The 18247-nt window shown below is 38.2% G+C and overlaps 1 protein-coding gene across 1 annotated transcript in view; it reads left to right on the forward strand.

Moving 5' to 3' along the window:
• NELL2 (neural EGFL like 2) overlaps positions 1-12087 on the forward strand; it is a 188351-nt gene extending 176264 nt beyond the window's left edge. The window contains exons 16-19 of the mRNA XM_029963519.1: positions 5014-5207; positions 6197-6373; positions 8454-8678; positions 11280-12087. Of these exons, the coding sequence (XP_029819379.1) occupies positions 5014-5207; positions 6197-6373; positions 8454-8678; positions 11280-11330 (647 nt within the window). The 3' untranslated portion in view covers positions 11331-12087. The remainder of the gene's footprint in view (positions 1-5013; positions 5208-6196; positions 6374-8453; positions 8679-11279) is intronic.
• The last annotated feature ends 6160 nt before the right edge of the window (positions 12088-18247 follow it).

The following is an 18247-nucleotide window of genomic DNA, read 5'->3' on the forward strand; positions in this document are numbered from 1 at the left end:
TGGAAAGCATCATTCCAGAATGCCCAATTCATAAAAGGATCTTTTTTTTTGGTTGTAAGGGTTTATCTCTATGTGAACTCACAGTTTGGGTTTTCTGTTCTGAAATATCTTATGTTTTTCTTCTGCCATCCTGATTCCAGAATTAGAATAATTTCCTTCTCTGTGTGACAGAGCAACCTGCCTGACAACACAGGGGCTAGGTCTCTACTTGAACACTATGTTCCACAGTTGAGGATATTGAGGGATGGAGGCATATTACAAGCCTCAGTATGCTCCCCAGCCTTAATGAATGGGCAAAGTCCAAAACGGTGACTCCAGCGTCCATGTCTCTGGATCTGCCTGGCAGAGGAATTCCTAGCTGTCAGGATGTCTCAGTTTATCTCACAGTACATCCAGTATTTTAATTAGTACATGAAATTTCTTGTAGCTGGAAAACCACTGTCAGTTTGGAGTCCTACACTTAGGTTTAACAGAACCTTTCTTATTGATAGCACTTAAGAGAGACAGGAAATAGGGAATCACTACTCTTCAGCAGGAAATCTTACTAGCATTCACAAAGCTCCATTAAAATCTTTTTGCTTTTATTCATGATCATAAAAGGTCAGCAAATAAAGTGACTTCTTTCTTTCCCATCCATCCCAAATAGAGCTGTAGGCATTAAGGCTTCATTACTAAATTTGGAAACCCAACTTAAGCATCACCAAACAGAAGGCAGATGGCCTCTTTTATTTCATGGCACGTAGTTCCTTAGAGAGCATGTGTTATGCAAGGGAGGTCATGAAAGTTTTGAATAAAAGTATTACACTATATGAAATGTATTCCCTCTTTAAAGTGTTTTTAATTAGTATAGTATACATTTACTCTGAATCCATGATATGGTATCTTTAAACAATCTTCTTTCTATCTGAAAATGTTATCTTTTTAGTCACTAGTTTTAATTCATATTTAACATAATACTGTCTTTGAATCTAAGCGCTACCACAGAGATATTTTTTTTATAGCCTTTTAAATTCCTTGAAGGATATTGAACTTGCACACATTGGTCACTGTTTGTCACCAATTGAGCAAGTTTGAGCTGGCTCCCTGCCAAAATCTCCAATGCTCAGCGAAAGCCTGCTTTCCAGAGAAGGAAGAAAAAAACTGAACAGCCAAAGCTAGAGCAAAATATATATATTTTACATGTAAACCAGATATATACAGTGAGAATACTATGTACATATAACCTCAGAAACCCCAAATAGCTTCCTAAAAGGGAAGAGGGGAAGGGAGAAGGGGAAAAGGACAAAAAAAGGATGCAAAGGGACAGAAACAAAACAGGTGTGCACAATCTAAAAACCCGGTAACCAGCAAAATAAAGAACTGGCAAAATCTCACCACTTCCCTTGAGAGAAGCAGGACGGCTGGACACAGCCCAACGCTCTCCCCTCACACGTGGCAGAGAACAGCAGTCACTGCTGGCCTCAGCTCCAGATAAGCAAGACCGAGACAGGGACCCACCGTTCTCGATCCTCCCCGGAAAGGAAGAGAGCAAGCTCTCTTATCTGTGCCTTATTTATACCTCACGTTATGCAAAGGAATAGCATGCAATACTTCCTTGGTCACTTTCCTAGTTCATTCCTGGTTACAAGCTGGTCTCCAGGAAGGCCTAGAGTGAAAACTATCACACCAATGCAGAGTAGTTGCTCAGTAGAGACATTCTGAGTCTGAGCCTGCTCACTGCTCAGGGCCAAGTCAAACAGTGCTTTCTCTCTTTGGGATTCTTTGACTATCTGTTCCAAGAATCAGTCAGTAAATCTGTTAAATACAGCCTTGGGTCACAACCTGGTGGAGCAATTAAAATGCCCATTTTTATGGAGATTTCTGCCTCTGCAGTCTCACAAATATTGCAAATGGAGTTTAGTAATTCCAAGTACTGTCACCATATTGTATTGCTTTAGGCCAGTATTTTTCCTGTGTAGACATGAAATTATTTGTGATACAATTAACTCCTAGCTTTCTGTAACACAGAATATATCACTACTTCTTCCCCCATGATACTCCTTTGTTGTTGCAATGTTAAGTTGTCCCAAGAGATGATGGTAAGAAATGGAAAATCCTTCAAAATGCGCCAGATCAAAGCTGCTGTAATTTTTAGTGTAGGTTACATAAAAAAGAACTTATCCTTATTTAGCATTAGATAACTACTTACATTTCATTTCTGGGGTTTTTTTGAGGCAAACCTCCAAGTCCTTTGAGACCTAATGTTTTAATGTCATAACATTCAAGCTGCTTGGTTCCTAAGCAATGTGTTGTAAATAGCCTGAAATGAATTATTTGTTTGGGGTTTTTTTTTGTTTGGCTGGTTTGATTTTTGTTTGGTTTTTTTGTTGTAGTTTTTTGGTTTTGTTTTGGTTTTGTTTTGAAACAATATAGGAGCAATAATAATATGCCTCTGTGGCTAGATTTACTGGAAATATGCAACCTGTAATCCTACATCTTCCCTTTTCAAATACAGAAGATGGAGGAGGCAGTGTACCTTGTCCATAGCTGGTTATGACTGTAAACCCAACTGTCAGTAACATAAGCATAACCAAGTTTTGCTTGGTGTGGATAATTTGTGTGCAAGTTCTTTGCTGATAATGCTTGAAGTTTGATGTGGATGAATTATGCAAATGAGAGTTTCATGCATGAAAAGTTGGTGTTTCTCTTGCTGCATCATAAACACACTGCTGTTTCTGATTAGGTTAGAATCAATATGTAAATAGCTCCTACTGTGACTAGGGATATTTAAATTGCCCTATCCAAAACACTTGTTTTCATGAATCAAACTACTGAAAAAAACAAAGTTGAGATTTTTCATAAGTTCTCAGTGCCAGATAAACTCAGCTTGATACCAGAGTCAATGATAACCTCCATTATTTTCAGTTACTGTTACTGTGTTGAAAAACAAACCTCAGAAGTCTTTTTCTGATGGGAAAATTGTGAAATACACTTATACATAAGTGCCAAATGCAGACTTAATGTTTATAAGGTCAGCATTTTTTGTTTAAAGGAAACGCTTCTTATTTACATGATATCTGAACTTTGTCCACTTATCTCATTAAATATGACTGCTCTCTGTTAAGTGTCCAGGTTCTTGAGAAGTATCGTTATTCATTTATGACACTAGCTGTGTGAAAGCTTTGTACAAAACAGTGTTCTAAAGAAATGAACACAAGTTTCATAAAGTAATTTATTAAAAAATACTTTAATGATAAAGAGAATCTTGCTGTTAATCTGAATCATTATATTATACAGAATTAGTTTCTGTTCTCTTTCTTGCATAACCTAAAAACAGTTAGACTGAGTATGCAGAGATCCTAATTTTAAATTGCAAGATTATATTACTTTCAGGATGAATTTGGCAATAAAATTCTTTTTCACCTCTTAATGTGGCAGTGAGTGTCATATTTAGTATATGCATTGTATGAAAAGTTATTTCCTTTTATCAAGCTTAAATTTGTTGTCTTCCAGTTCCATTCACTGTCCATTGTCTTGCGTGTTAGGCAATATGGAGAAAAAAAACTGTCAACATATCTTCTCTGGAATATTCTTTTTTTTTGTTATGTTCTTTTAGAGATGGGCAATTTATTTCTTTTCAGTTTTTCTCAAATGACATTTTCCTCATTCTTCCCATAGGCCCTAGTCATTTTGCAATTTTTTAAAGATGGTGCCACTGTAATTGCACACAACATTTGAAAGAAACCCACAATACTCCTTATTTGTACAATGGGATTCTAATAATTTCCCTGCTGTTTTTCATTCCAATTCATATTCATGTTACCAACTTACTTACTTTTTTTTTCTGCAGCCACACTTGGAATTGAAATGATAATGGAGTTATTTTGCTTTAAACTGAATGTGCTTGAGGTGAATTGGAGGTTTCATTTCCATTGTTGAACCCAAAGCTGAGTGTTTTATTAGGTTTTTATGCTGATGGTGAAAGATACATGCATGACCATATTGCTTATTTTGTCTCATATTCCTCTGTTGGACATTTAATTATAACAATACTTTTTAATAATTAAGAACTTGGGCCATACTGTTGTGAAATTGTATTTAGAGTTGAACTCAGTGTATCGGTATTTACAGTCACCGTAGTTCTAATCTTTACTGTTTTCCACTTTCTACTGCATATATCTGTTTACTTCATGACCTTTTGAACCTTTTTCCCAGATAGTTTTTCTCCATTTGGGCAGCTGGAAAAAGCTAAATAAAGACTATTCGAGTAGAAGGTAGTTTGTGCTGCTAGTTGGCTCTTGCAAAATAATTGTGTGTACCTTGATGAAATAGATCTTTAAAGGTATTCTTGAATTCTTTGAGATATGATTGTTTTGAAGTAATTTATTTTTATTCACTGGAGACCTGATTTTTTTTCTTTATTTTCTATTCTAGACACAAGAGCTATAGGTTTCACTGCAACTTGAATAATTAAAGTATTCTAGTTTTCGCACTGATAAATGATGCAACTTTAAGTATGGTCTCTAATAAATGATGCAACTTAAAACATGGTGTACTTGCTTAATTGAGCTTACAGGTCAGATGTCACCTTTCACATTAACTTCTCAGCAAGTGAACTCAAATGTGCTAGACAGAACACAGAACTAGCAAAAGGCTTTGAAAACAGGATTCTGAAGCTGTCCTTGTTTCACTGAACATGTCATGAATGGTTGCCACAAACTAAAGCTCTTCAGGGAGCAGAGAATTATATTTTTTTGCATACTTCTTGTGATTTCTTCATTCTATCTACCTTACTCGGTAGCATTCACTTAGAAAGATGTGTAGGAAAACTCACAATATCACGTTTTAAAAGCTGATGTGACTTGTAAAATATTTTTTTGTGAACTTGTAAGTTATTTCTCCCCATTCTGGTGAAGTACAAATTAATTTTCAGTTGAAGGCTTTAATGGCTAAGAATCATTTATATTGACTGCCACAAGAACATTTTTGTTAATTGAATGTGGTCTAAGAGCATTGCATGGCATGTTTTTGCAGATATTGATGAATGTGGAACTGGAAGGCATAGCTGTGCCAATGACACTGTTTGCTTTAACTTGGATGGTGGGTATGACTGTCGATGTCCCCATGGCAAGAACTGCACAGGAGACTGTATCCATGAAGAAAAAATCAAGCACAATGGTCAGATTTGGGTGCTGGAGAATGACAGATGCTCTGTCTGCTCATGCCAGGTCAGTACAAATGTAGTTAACTGCTTCTGTGAGGTGGTGATAGGGATGAAGGAAAGAGCATCATGATGCAAGTGAAATTTCTGGTATAGCTGCCTTCTCAGGTGCATGTGTGGTGCTACAGAAAAATAAAATTGTGTCTTACACAGGGTCTTGAGGAGAGCTTCTCTCTCTAACCTGCACAAGCAGAACATCCACAGGAAGTTTATTATATGATGCTGGGAGAAGGACAATGGTACTGTTTTGTTAGCAGAGATGCCACCTGTGTTTTCTTGGTGGGAGTAACAGCATTCTCTTGCAAAGAAACTGTCTAGATACATATTGGAGTTGGAGGCTGACACCAGTATCTCTAGCAGATGGCTATATATAGAAGTAAATTCTGTATCTGCAGAGTAATTTACCTTAACTTTTCAGCTGTTTGCTGTGGGAACTTTGGTCCCAAGCTAAATGCTGATGGAGAATGAAGGCCCAATACACTGGTAGCTGTGTCCTGAGCATTTCAGCAGCTGAACTTCCATTGATATGGGTTGAATTTCAGATCACCTATCATTTTCCTTATGTGAATAATTACAGAAGAGAGGGATTGATCTTCCTTGGTACCCTCTTCTAATCTGGTATTCTATGATACTATGATACTCTATAGTCTGAAGTTTAAACAAGATTCATCCAGCCTTCATATGAGAATGACAAACTTAGTTTCTTAAAATTTGACCCTTGGGAAAGACACCCTTGGGTTTCACCACCTTAGAGGAGAGCTGCCTAAAGATTGATTGTATGAAGGATGTATATAAGGCAACAGGGGAACTTTATGGTAGTTGATGAGTGTGTATTGGGGTTTCTAACTTGTTTTGACTTGTATTTTGACAAAGATACTGTGAAAAAACTTTCGAGCTACTGTCTTAGAATCATGGCAAAAAATCAAGTTTTGGCCCAGGTATGGCTGGGGGTGTGCAAAGTTCTACCATCACTGTATGTCTGTCTTCTAAAAACAGAATGGATATGTGATGTGCCGGCGAATGGTCTGTGACTGCCAAAATCCCACCGTTGACCTCTTTTGCTGTCCTGAATGTGACCCGAGGCTCAGCAGTCAGTGTTTACATCAGAGTGGGGAGCTTTCCTATAACAGTGGTGACTCCTGGATACAGAATTGTCAGCAGTGCCGCTGTTTGGTAAGGCTTCTGGTTACAGCAGCAGAGACAGGAGGGAAAAAGTATATGAGATATTCTGATCTGTGAATAGTTTAATTTTCATGCATTAACATCCACTTAATTTCCTCTGGAGTACGTATATAATCAAAATGTGGTTTTCGTGGATTTTTGTCAGTATTGTCAAGTTCCTGTCAAAATGCATTTTGACACAATACACATAATATAAATTATTTAATCATAAAGATTGTTTTAGCAAAGAGTGAAGGTCATTTGGATATGGCACCTGCACAGCAACATTAATGTGTTCACATTCAGAGACTGATGAAGCAGTATAAGGAAATTCTAAATATGTATTTATTATCCCAGTTGATAATTTCAAGGATGCTGATAGACTAAAACTTGTTTTTTCATTCAGACATTTTGAGTAACAGAAAAATAATAAGACACTATATATTTTTCAAAACAGTGAAATGAGTTTTGAAAAAAACATCTATTAAAGCTTGTCATCCTTTTTCTGGGCATATATTCCATACAAACTGTTCTGCATAACGTTGCTAGGGAAGTTTCTATGACAGAAAAAATCCCAAGAAAAAACAACTAGCTTTTGTCACAGGTTATCTGCAAATGTAAAGTTCGTGTAGCAGCTTTGGTTTGTCAGGGTATCATGAATAACAGCCAGAAACCAGTTCTGTAGACTGTGCTTTCAGTGCTACCACTGCTAAAATCCAATTAAATAGATTCCCATGTGCTTCATTAAGTGTCTTAAAAATGAAACAAAACAACCTACAGTTTAGAATCTCAATAGATGTTTCTTTTTTTTCAAGATGCTACTTCTGTAGCTAAAGCCTGCTTTCTTTCAGTAGTCATGGATTTTTTGGGGTGACAGTGTATTGTCTAGTCCTTGTACTGTTCATCACTGCAAAAAACCAGATTGAAGTATCAAGAGCAGTGGCTAGTTTCAGAGGTTGCTTTCATTCTTACCACCATGTAGTTCAAGAAGAAGAAAATTGATCCAGATGAGAAATTTGTAAAAGGCTAACTTCACAATACTTTCTGCAAAAAGAGGGGTAGATTTGGAGCCATAACGAGTATCTGAATTTTTTTCAGCCTCTGCTCTGGAGATAGTGAACTCCTCATGCTCAAAGTCTTAGATACAGTTTTTGTGAATATCCTGATTTCCTAGGGCCATATGCTGTTCTCTTTGCCCCCCTTAAATCCAGACTACTCAATCTGTGCTCAAATTACCTGAATAACTTTGAGGTCAGAGATGGACCTGCTACCCCAAAAAAACGTGCATTAATGACTTCTGTGAAATCTTTTCTTTGACCAATAGATCTGCAGCTTTGGCCTTTGTCCAGAGTGAAGGGAAGTTGATTCCAGCTTCTAGTAACTGATGTGAATAATTAAACAACTTTAGATTTGTGATCAGGTATACAGTAATTTCACCTAAGGATATTCTGGCTCAACACAAATCTCTGCTTTGAGCTTTTCTTACTCTGGCTGTACTAAACCCACCATGCAGAAAGTGTGATTACACTTGGAAGTTCAGTTATTCTGATCACAATATTCTAAATGGATGGTAAGTGGGTAGAGGTCCTCTCACTGAAAACACACTGGTGTTCCCCATTACATTGGGCTGCTGGTAGCTTGACACCCTTAATCTAGCCAATGCACTTGTAACCATGGCAAAAATAAATTTGAGGGCTTTCTATGGCAAACCAACAGTCTGAATAGAAGTGGAACTAGGTGAAACTGGAGATTTTGGAGCACTTTTGCAGTGGAGTCATGTTATAGCTTCCGTCACTTGCACAAGAGTCTCACAAGGACAGACCCATATCCTGTATTGCATAACTTGTATGGAGAATTTTCAGCTGCAGTTATATGCAGAGTCTTTGGAAGTAAGTTAATATACTTCCTGAATAGCATGCAGAAAAATGCACCTGACCTGCCGTGTCTCCCACAGTCAGTGTTCTCTGTGCTGAATTCAGAACAGGACCAGATGGGAAAAATCAGCCAGCTAGAAATATAGTGCTGATCCAGAGGAACGGGTCATGAAACAAAATAAGAGCTAATAATCATATTTTGTTCTCTCTGAAAACAGCAAGGAGAAGTTGACTGCTGGCCTCTGCCATGCCCAGAGGTGGACTGTGAATTCAGTGTCCTCCCTGAGAATGAGTGTTGCCCACGCTGTGTCACTGACCCCTGCCAAGCAGACACCATTCGCAATGACATTACTAAAACATGTCTGGATGAAACCAATGTCATTCGCTTCACTGGATCTTCTTGGATTAAGCATGGCACAGAGTGCACCCTCTGCCAGTGCAAGGTAAAGTGTATCAAGATAAAGCTGAGATACTTCTTTCCTGTCTTGTTCTGTGGCACATCAATATTAATGCGCTGAGTCTGGTCAGTGAACAGTTGGTGTCTACACTTGTTTTAAAGCAGCAAAGATGACAGTAAAAGTGTTCAGCTTAGTTAATTGTACTTTTGCATGTGCTAGAAGGATGATTTAATTGCTAGGAGGTCAGAAGCAGGACAACAGCCTATGCCGCCGAGTGCTGTGGACACAGTAGTGGCCTTTGCTTTTCCATGAGTATATTCAAGTTTGATCATAGAGCTCCAAGCTCCATGCTATCTTGGAAACATGCAAATATAGGTATGTAAGCCTAGACTTTGCACAAGAAACTTGTTCAGTGTGATACTGTAGTGTTATTGGAACTGATTGAATTGCTTTGGAGAATAAAAAGACTAGTTCTATGGTCACATAGCTTTCATGCTTTAAAATTAATAGCATAATCAGCATGTTTAGAACATTTACCATTTTTATAGTCAAAGGACTTCATTGTCCAAGGAGAAAAATTAATGGCTATGGGCATATGTGACTTCTGGCATCTCTTTTTAAGGATACAAAAGAAAAGGAGCTTAAAATAAATGTTTCCATTCAGAGCAAGCCTATAAGGTAAATTTTGTTTTCTGCCATCCAACTGAAGAATAACAATAGGTGTTTCCAGGGTAGCCAAGGAGAGAGAGACAGCAGGATTCATCTATAGTTATTTAATTATTACTGAAATTCACAGTTTATTTTGGGCTTTATTCTATGTCCTTCCCAAGCAAGATGCCTCCCAAACTCTAATACATGGTACAATTAACTACTTTGAAAAGGTGCTCATAAAACAATCTAACTTCAACACCTCCTTCTGTGAGAATTCTATGTGATCAGGGAGCAGAAGCAGTCAAGTATCACCTTCGTCCTCCATTTAGCCTGATTCATACTATGTGCAATAGCAGCTGCTGCCATCAAGGCGTAGTCCTTTCTCAAGGGCAGTGGTATGCACCAGGTACATGTCAGCATTTGTCTTGGTGACAGAACGGGTCAATGGTGAGAAGAAAATGCTGTAATCTGACAGAATGGCTAATGGTTAGAAAGCCAGCTGCTACCTGAAAGATGTTGAAACAGGCTTACACACAGAAACCTGTGCTTTTGGGGTCTGTAGCTGGTGGTGTACTCCAGCTCCAATGCTAGAAGTTACTTTTTGCTTGGGCAAGTTGCTCAGGTTCTTTTGCATCTGTTTCTCCATCTGTAGAACAAATAATGGTGTGTGATTCTTTCCTAAATTGCTTTTTAGATTCAGTGATGGGAAATGTGTTCTCATTGTACTGCTAATCAGTGGCAATGCAGAAGGCACGTATCAGTTCTGATGATGGCGACCTCTGTGCTGCTGCCATCTGCCCTTTCGTGTTAAGCAAAGACTGAACCCTAAGCATTGACTAATTGGTATTCAGTGTAAACACATAAACAGACTAATAAAATACAGTGCTGCATTGTGAACATAGTTAAGATTAAAACAGATACTCTGCCAGACTCCATAGTTTTAATGACTCAGATGTGAATCTACGTAACAGCGAAGGTGTACTACTTTGTCCCTAAGCAAACCAAATCTCACTCAATTCTCTTTACAGAACAGTCTTCGTTTTGAAATACACTATCTGCTCATATTGCTGGCATTTTAATATTGCAGTTCTGCATGCAAGCAGCCTCCTCCCTCCAGATCAGGTTAATGGTGTGTCCAGTTTGTACAGTGCTCCTTCTCATTCATATTGTGTCACCCTACTCTTTTCTTGCAGAGCACCACATGGAAGGTCAAAGCTCCAGTCTAAGCCTCTCTAAGCAAGCTATACCAAAATAGGTTTACACAAATCCTTTAAGAATTCAGAAAACTGGGTATCAGCTAAAGTAGACTTAGCTACAGAAACATTTCTAATCCCAAGTAAAGGTGGAGAGTAGGACTGTAACCTCCAAAGTTTAGTCAATTAAATGTACTTGGAGTAATTTATAAATAATACTCAGCTTTTATTTGTATTGTAAGAATCAGACTTAAGAAAAGAAGTATTGGAGGTGCAGAAAATTATTTCTCAGGTACTTTAATGATGTCCATGGGCAGTCTGTTCCCTTAATTGCTAATATTCTCAGAAGAATGTCTGGACTATCAGGAAAAAGTTTATGGATTAATGTTTGCTGGTGTTACAGCCAAGATGTATTGACTTGAAGCATTCAGGGCTAAATAAAGCCCAGAGTCACTTCTGCCTGATCTGAATAAAACTCCCAAGTGCCCTATCTTGTTCAAAAGCTTTATGTACTTGAGCAGATGCCTGATACCTTTATGCTGGGAGCATTTCTTCCACTGATCCCAGCTTCTTTCAGTTTGACTGTTGTAGCTCTGGGACACAGACCATGGCAAACCAAGTAATTAGAAGAATCATAATAGCCTGTTCCCCTGGGCAACATGATGACAATGTCATGGATCTGATCCAAGTCTGTATATTCAAATCTGATGAGTGTTTGCAAACAGCTGAGATTGTTAAATTTACTTGTTTTGTACAAAATGCAAATTGTTTCAATTCTTCTTTCTGTTTTTCTATTCTTTAGAATGGCCACGTCTGTTGCTCAGTGGATCCACAGTGCCTTCAGGAACTGTGACACCAACAACCATCTCTCACAAGCAGTTTCTGGTTAAAGAATTTTCCTTCACAGAAATAGACCTTTAGACCAAAAATTGTTCAAAATTAAAACTAAAACTAGGTTGGTTTTGTCTATCTGAAGTGCAGATATGTGATGAACTCAGTTACCTGAATCAGAGTGAAATCTTTGGAACTCAAGACAAGCTCAGATGTGTAAACCCTTGTTTGAGGTTAGGCCCAAATCTTCTGGCTATTTGTTTGTCTGGCATCCTTGTGCAGAATGTTTAGGTTAGTGTAAAGTGACACATTGTAATGCTGTACATAATGATGTCAAGATCCAAAATCAACTAGGAGCTCTTACAGGGTCTTCTGAAGCTTTGAGAGTCCAACACTTGACCAGAATGCAGCAGTTTTACCTAATCATATTTGGAACTGCACAAATGTGTTTGATTGCTTACTGCAGAACTTAGCAGATGTTTGACTAAAAGGATGAAGCCTTCAGGAATAAAGAACCTAGCAGCTAAGATGTGATATGTACAGTATGTGCGCTGGAAAAAAAAAATAGAAGTTATTGTTAAAAAAAAAAAGAACAGAAAAAAAAAAAACCAACAAAAAAGAAAACCCGTGATGCACAGGCATGGCTTCTTATTGTTTTCTGATGGGAAAAGTCATCAATATTTCCTTGTTTTACTGCACTTACTATTATTTCTTGATTGACTTTGTTCAGTATAAGCTCGTTATTGTGCAAATTTAAATAAATATTTCTCTTACCTTAAGTTTCTGTTTGTTCTGTCTTACCTTTTCAAGGATATAATTTTCATGTATGCTGTTAATTCGTCTCCTTTGCAAGCATTCCTGGGCATCTGGACAATACAGGTGACATATTGCCTGTCTAGCTCCTCTACATATGGAAGCTTATGCCCAGCACAGGCTTATGCCTGTTATGTCTTATCTTTGTTAAGACATGCATAAGCAAGTTCATGCATCTGAGTCATTACAGTGGATTGAACAGCAAATTCACATACTTAAAGATCAGACCCTGTGTGCCAGCAGGATGTTGTCACCCACAGTCAGTACAGACCATTCACATGTGACTTACATCTGTTCAGACTTACAGGGGATCTTCTCCAAATTCCTCCTCTCTCCAGCTGCCATGGGTTGGTTTGTTTTCTGTAAGCTCTGCAGCTGTTTTTATTGTTTGTGTGAAGTATCTTAATGCATGGGGATTACTTCAATATGCAAACCTGATTTTCACTAGTGTTCTGTTGGGGCAGTAAATAAAAGAGGTTATGTGACCAAAGCTATGTTATTCTGAAAGAGAAATAAAAATAAAGCAATGCTTACAAATTGCCTGAAAAGGCTGAATTTGTAAGGAATGTATCATGAACAGTGGAGGCAAAGAGGAGAGAAGAAAACTGCCCAAGATAACAGCATTGTTTAAAAACTGCTTTAGTAGTCATGTTCTTTTCAAAGTGCCTTGCTGCTCTTCGGCATCTCCCTGACCAGTTCAGTAGGCTGCCATGCAACCTGGACAGGCAAAACTTCCATTAATATTACCCCTGTGTATTATTAAGTTACAAGGCAAGTCCATGTATGTGGTTTTACAGAATAATTTCCTGTGAACAGATGCTACTTCACAGTGTTTTACATATAGCAAGAGATAAAAGGAATCCCGTGAAACCCCATGTATCTGGTAGGTATTCCCTTGAACCCTAGTGTCTACTGAGTACTGGATGTTTTTGAACTAGGGAATGCAAGAGGTGCTAGGCCACTGAATGCAAATAATACAAACAAACGCAAGAAACTAAAAATCTAAAAAAAAAAAAAAAATGCAAAAAGAGCCCAATGGATAGTTTACATTTTACAATTAAAGTTACAAAGATTCTTAGACCAAGTAAACTCTATTCCATAAATAACAGGTATTCAAGGGTTTTTAGTGTTTTGTTGCATTCCTGGCAAGCTGCAATCACAGTTTTTAAAGAAGAGAGTTAGCTCCCTGTAAAACAAGCTGCTTTCTCTACCATGTTTTCTTGCCCGCTAGTAATTGTCAGGAGGTCATGTTTTCCCCTCAGATGCTGAGACACATCTCCAGTGGATTTCAGCAGCAGCTAGATACCTGTTTCTGAGAAAAAGTTTAGCAGAAGTTTAAGAAATTTAGCAGAAGTTTAGCAGAAGTTTAAGTGCATTTAAGAACTGCACTGCAATTTCATTCAAGAATAGGTAGAAGATAGACATAGAAAGTGAATGAAGACCAGAGTTCTTTTTTTGAAAAGAGAAACAGAATCCTTGGGCTCTGGCAAAGGCTGCAGAAAGCTCTGAAGAAAAGCAGTGGAGCTGGTAGAGGCAGATATCTACAGAAGAGTTGTAAGCATTCCTGTTTTGGGTCAGTGGATAGAAAAGTTACGGGTGAGACAAGTGTCTCTGCCCTAATCTGGTTCAGTGCATCCTCTGACATTGGTTTTAGACCTGTAACAAATGTGAGAACTGGAAGGAAAATTATGTCCAAATTTGTTTTCTCAGTCCTTTTTCAAAGGCAGAATAATACTGGTGTTTAATCCCAGCTTTTAATCAAAATTAAAATGGTATATAGATGGAAAACAAACACCACTTTTCTATTGTTGCCTACCCTGAACTGAGTGTTGTAGGATCTTACTGTAGGTTTAGTTAAAAGGTTTAACCTTTTAACTAAAAGGTTAAAAAGCACAAAATTGAGACACAAGGTAATAACCAAAACTTGAATCAAATCCTTGGAGAGACACTCAGCGTTACATGTATGTAAAGAGCAGAAGTCATACTTCTGAACAAAGCTGGAAGTCTCTGCTAAATAAAAAATGAGAATGGGTTCAGTGAATATTGTCTAATTTATCAGTGTTCAAGGTTACTAATCAGTTGGGAGACATGTCGGTGACCCTCATTTTCATTCCCTTTCACTTCTTCTTCCCCATCTGCCTCCTGTTCAGCCAAGCCAGTAATTAGTAGCCCATGTTTTTAATTTTCCTTAGAAAGTAAATTTAAATATTATTAAAAATTGATGTCTAATTTACAGGCCTAAATTATCTGTCAGACAATATAGTGCATAAAAAAAATACATTTCTGAATGATGCAGGTACATTGTGCTCTCTTACTGGCCTTTCATTATTGATGCACTGTTTGCAGTACCAGAATTCAATAACTTCCATAAAGGAATTGTCACCTCTCTGCAGAGTAATTGCCCTAAGTTAATAGACCTACAGATAAAACAGCAGAGATATCTTCAGTTACAATGCTGAATTCAATGCTATGGTGAAACAGGTTGACAAAATGCAGCAGCCATTGAAAAGGGATCTGACTGGGCACCTGCAAATTTCTGGTACTCACAAATTTACCAGGTCAATAGTAGCCATTGCATTTTTATAGGATGCCTAAAAGTGTGTGTTTATGCAGGGCTGTGTGTGTTTATGGAGGGCTGTAAAAGTGCCCTCCTTAATTTCCAGCATAGGATCTTACCATTAACTCCATTGGCCTATAGCAGGTTCACCCTCGGTCACCTCAGAGAGGAGCAATCTCATGAGCCACAGAGCCCAGATTCTGCTGACTTCAACTGCAGGATGTGTATGGGGTAGGATCTCCTCCTCCACAGATTCTCCGAAGTGAAGGAGAATGCCACTGCAGCAAATGGCAGTGCTCAACTCACATGGCCTCTCAACAGTAGGGGAGTCCCTTGATTTCTCAGATAAAAATAGCAGTAGCTTTAAAGTAGGGCTCTGCTAGTTATTTTTTAATAGTGTAACTTACTTACAGGCAAATGCAGTTTAACTTGTCCCCAAACCCATTAATAATTTAAGCTAAAACTCACTAGCTAGCTTTTGCCAACTCTATGAAGAAAATGTTTCAGAGTAATATGAGTAAGAAGACTAGAACAGCTCTGGCATCTCCTGAGTGGGTAGCCTGTGTCTCTTTTTCAGTGTACTGGTAAAAAGCCCACTGCAGTCATGTCTTCTACCCAAGTCACCATTGTATTCACTAAGTCACAATCCTGGCTGTCTCTCCTGTTGCTATTTTGATTTCTAATTAAAAATTAAAAACATCTTGTTGCTTTAGCATAGTCGTCAAATCTCTGTCCTGGGAGAAAAGACAAAGTGTACCACTGGATTTTTGATTAAGGAAAAGCATTTTAGAGAGGGCCTGAAAAGAAAAAGACAATGTTAAAAACTGTTTCTCAGATCTCTGTGGCTGTTTAACAGCCATGTGAAGGGCCATTAGCATGTTACTGTATTTCACTTTTTTCCTTTTGTCAGTAAGATGCTAATGCAAAATGATAAAAAAAAATCAATTGTTGAAATCACTTATTCACCTAGGTGTGCACTAATCAGTATTTTCTTATTGCCAGAGTTTACTTAGCCTGGAAAATACCAAACAGGCATTGTTTACAATAGCAGGAGATTTGCAACCCTATATTGTACTAACCTGTTCACAGATTATTTATGTAACTTGAAACTTTAACTACTACAAACCATAACAATCTGTTGATCTCATATATTTCAGCTATAAGAGAGCCAAACTCAATAATTATGCTTCATCCTAAAATTTGTTTTTTTTGGTAATCTCATTTTAGGCTTCAAATGTAACTCCCAGTATGTCATTTATGTATCAGCAGTATTGCTTGGAACCCTAAAATAAAACTCTTAAAGGGCTTATTTTATGACTGAGTCATACCTGAAAACCAGAATAACTAGAACTGCATCACCACAGGTAGAGTATCTGTCTAAATGGAACAACAGAAAAAAAGTAAAGACTTGGGTACAATTTTGTGTTGGGGAGGGAAGACAATTTCATGGAGAGGAGAGAGGACAAAACAGAAAAAAAACCCCAGCAAACCCACTCATGCTAACTCGGTCCTGCCCCTCTTTTAATGCCTGCTGATCTGAACAAGAAGAGGGATGCATCCTTTGCATGATTACCTTAGTTTTTACAAGAAGCTCCTCATCTGTTGCTGCTTTTGGATATTTCATCTGAGTGAATCACAGCTGTTTTCTGTTTAGCTTCTTAGTGCCTTTGGTGAAAATGTAAAAAATGCCTAGGACCATCACAAAGCAGGTTGGGACTGGCCCCCTTTGAAGCAGGCACTGTACCACAACTGGAGCATCCTTCCCCAAGGCAAGCTTGCAGGCACCAGTCCAGCAGGAGGGGGTAGCACCATCTACCTAAAGGTGTAGTCCTAAATGTGCAGTGCTGCTATTTTATTAGCTATGTATTGTTGGGTCCTCCATAAGCTGTGACAGAATGACCCAACTTTCCAAGGCAAAAATCTTGTTTGCCTTATTCCCGCTGGCTGTGAACAAAATGTGAGTGCTCACTAACACACCTCAAAATGCAGTTCTCTCACAGCTTTGGTGTTTCATGATCACATGGCTCTGCAGAAGTTACCCAAGTCAGCTGAGACCAAGCCCCATCCATGGCCAGCTTTCCCTCTGCAGGACTTCTTTGGGGAGATGCCTGTGGACTCAGCATTGCAGCTGGTGCCTACATGGCCTGGACTGGGCAGCTCCTCTTCTCCTACCCAGCTGGGTTGGGCTGGTGAGAAATGGATATCAAAGGCAAGTTAAGGAAGGCAGTGTGAAAATTTTGCCATGCAGACATTGCCAGTGACCAGCTGAGTGGGTAATACTGATATTACTTAAATGATCTATTTTAAATTAGGCTATTTTTCCATTTTAAGTTTCTGTTTGGTAATAATTACATTTGATGGGCCCTGATGCTCCTTTGAAGAACACAGCAGGTGAGGAAGAAATTATTCTTTCCTCACTTGGTAAACTTGAGAGGCTGCTCAGCTTCTGTTGTCTTCAAAGGAAAAAGAGATGCAACCCAAAACCAGCCTGTGATCCTACCACAACCAGTACAACACATTAGAAAAATGCATTGCACAATGACCACAGTCCCTGCCAACTCTGGGCAGCCTCCATCCTCAGCAGCAAAAGCACTTTCTTTTAACATCCCTGTCACAATGAGGAAATGATGTGCTGCTCCCGCATGAATCTCATCCATGGGCACCAATATCAATACCTGGCAGATTACTTTCAGTGTTGACCTGTCTCAGCGCAGCACTGGTGATTTTATTCTCCCATGTCATCAAACTTTCTTACATGGAATTTTTCACTCCTTAGGCTAGAATTCACTCATGTTGCTTTAGAGGTTTTAGCCAGCGTTAACCATCCCTTTAAAAAAAATTAATTATATATATTCCCACCGTGCATTTTATATGTTCCTAACAAACTGCGATTGTCATTGAATTTGGATAAACTTGTAGCCAAATTCTTACTTTAGTTCCAGTTTTTACAGTTCAGACTCTTCTGTGTTTTCCATTGTTCTGGGAATTGAACCAATCTGAGTGATTGCTGAAATTCTAATTATCTTTGTTTTCCTTTTGAATGAGGATTAAACCAAACCAAGAATCCAGTTGTGGGATTTTTTTAACAGAAGCATCTTCCAAAATCTGCCAGTTTGCACCCTCACACTCACAGGTCTAATTTCTTGAATTGTCTTACACCAAAATTTAAAATGCTTTATCAGTTCCCAGCAAAGCTGTAGATATTCAGACATTTATACAGCCCATTTACGTGATCTTTTTATTTCTTATATAGCAAGTTTTTGTCATTCGTATAGCTTTCAAGTGATTTTTGTATGCTTCATGTATTTGAATTGCTTCTTGTGGGTAATATCCGCTTGTGCATAAAGCTTCTCAGCTTTTGGATTTGATTTTTTTTAGCTATTAGAATTTAAGGTTCATATATGAAATATATCCTTCCATACACACCTGGTCAGCAGAAGAAAATCCTACAGAGAGCTTTGGCCCAGTACAAATACTAGAGAAGGCAAACTTATGTTTGATTTAGTATTTTTAATAGTTTCTGTGTTTTATTGTGTTCTGCAGCTGCATTCCAGCAGTTTTGCATTAAT

The sequence above is a fragment of the Manacus vitellinus genome, unplaced genomic scaffold (genome assembly GCF_001715985.3).
Source record: "Manacus vitellinus isolate BGI_N305 unplaced genomic scaffold, ASM171598v3 scaffold_5_pilon, whole genome shotgun sequence".
Taxonomy (NCBI): Eukaryota; Metazoa; Chordata; class Aves; order Passeriformes; family Pipridae; genus Manacus; species Manacus vitellinus.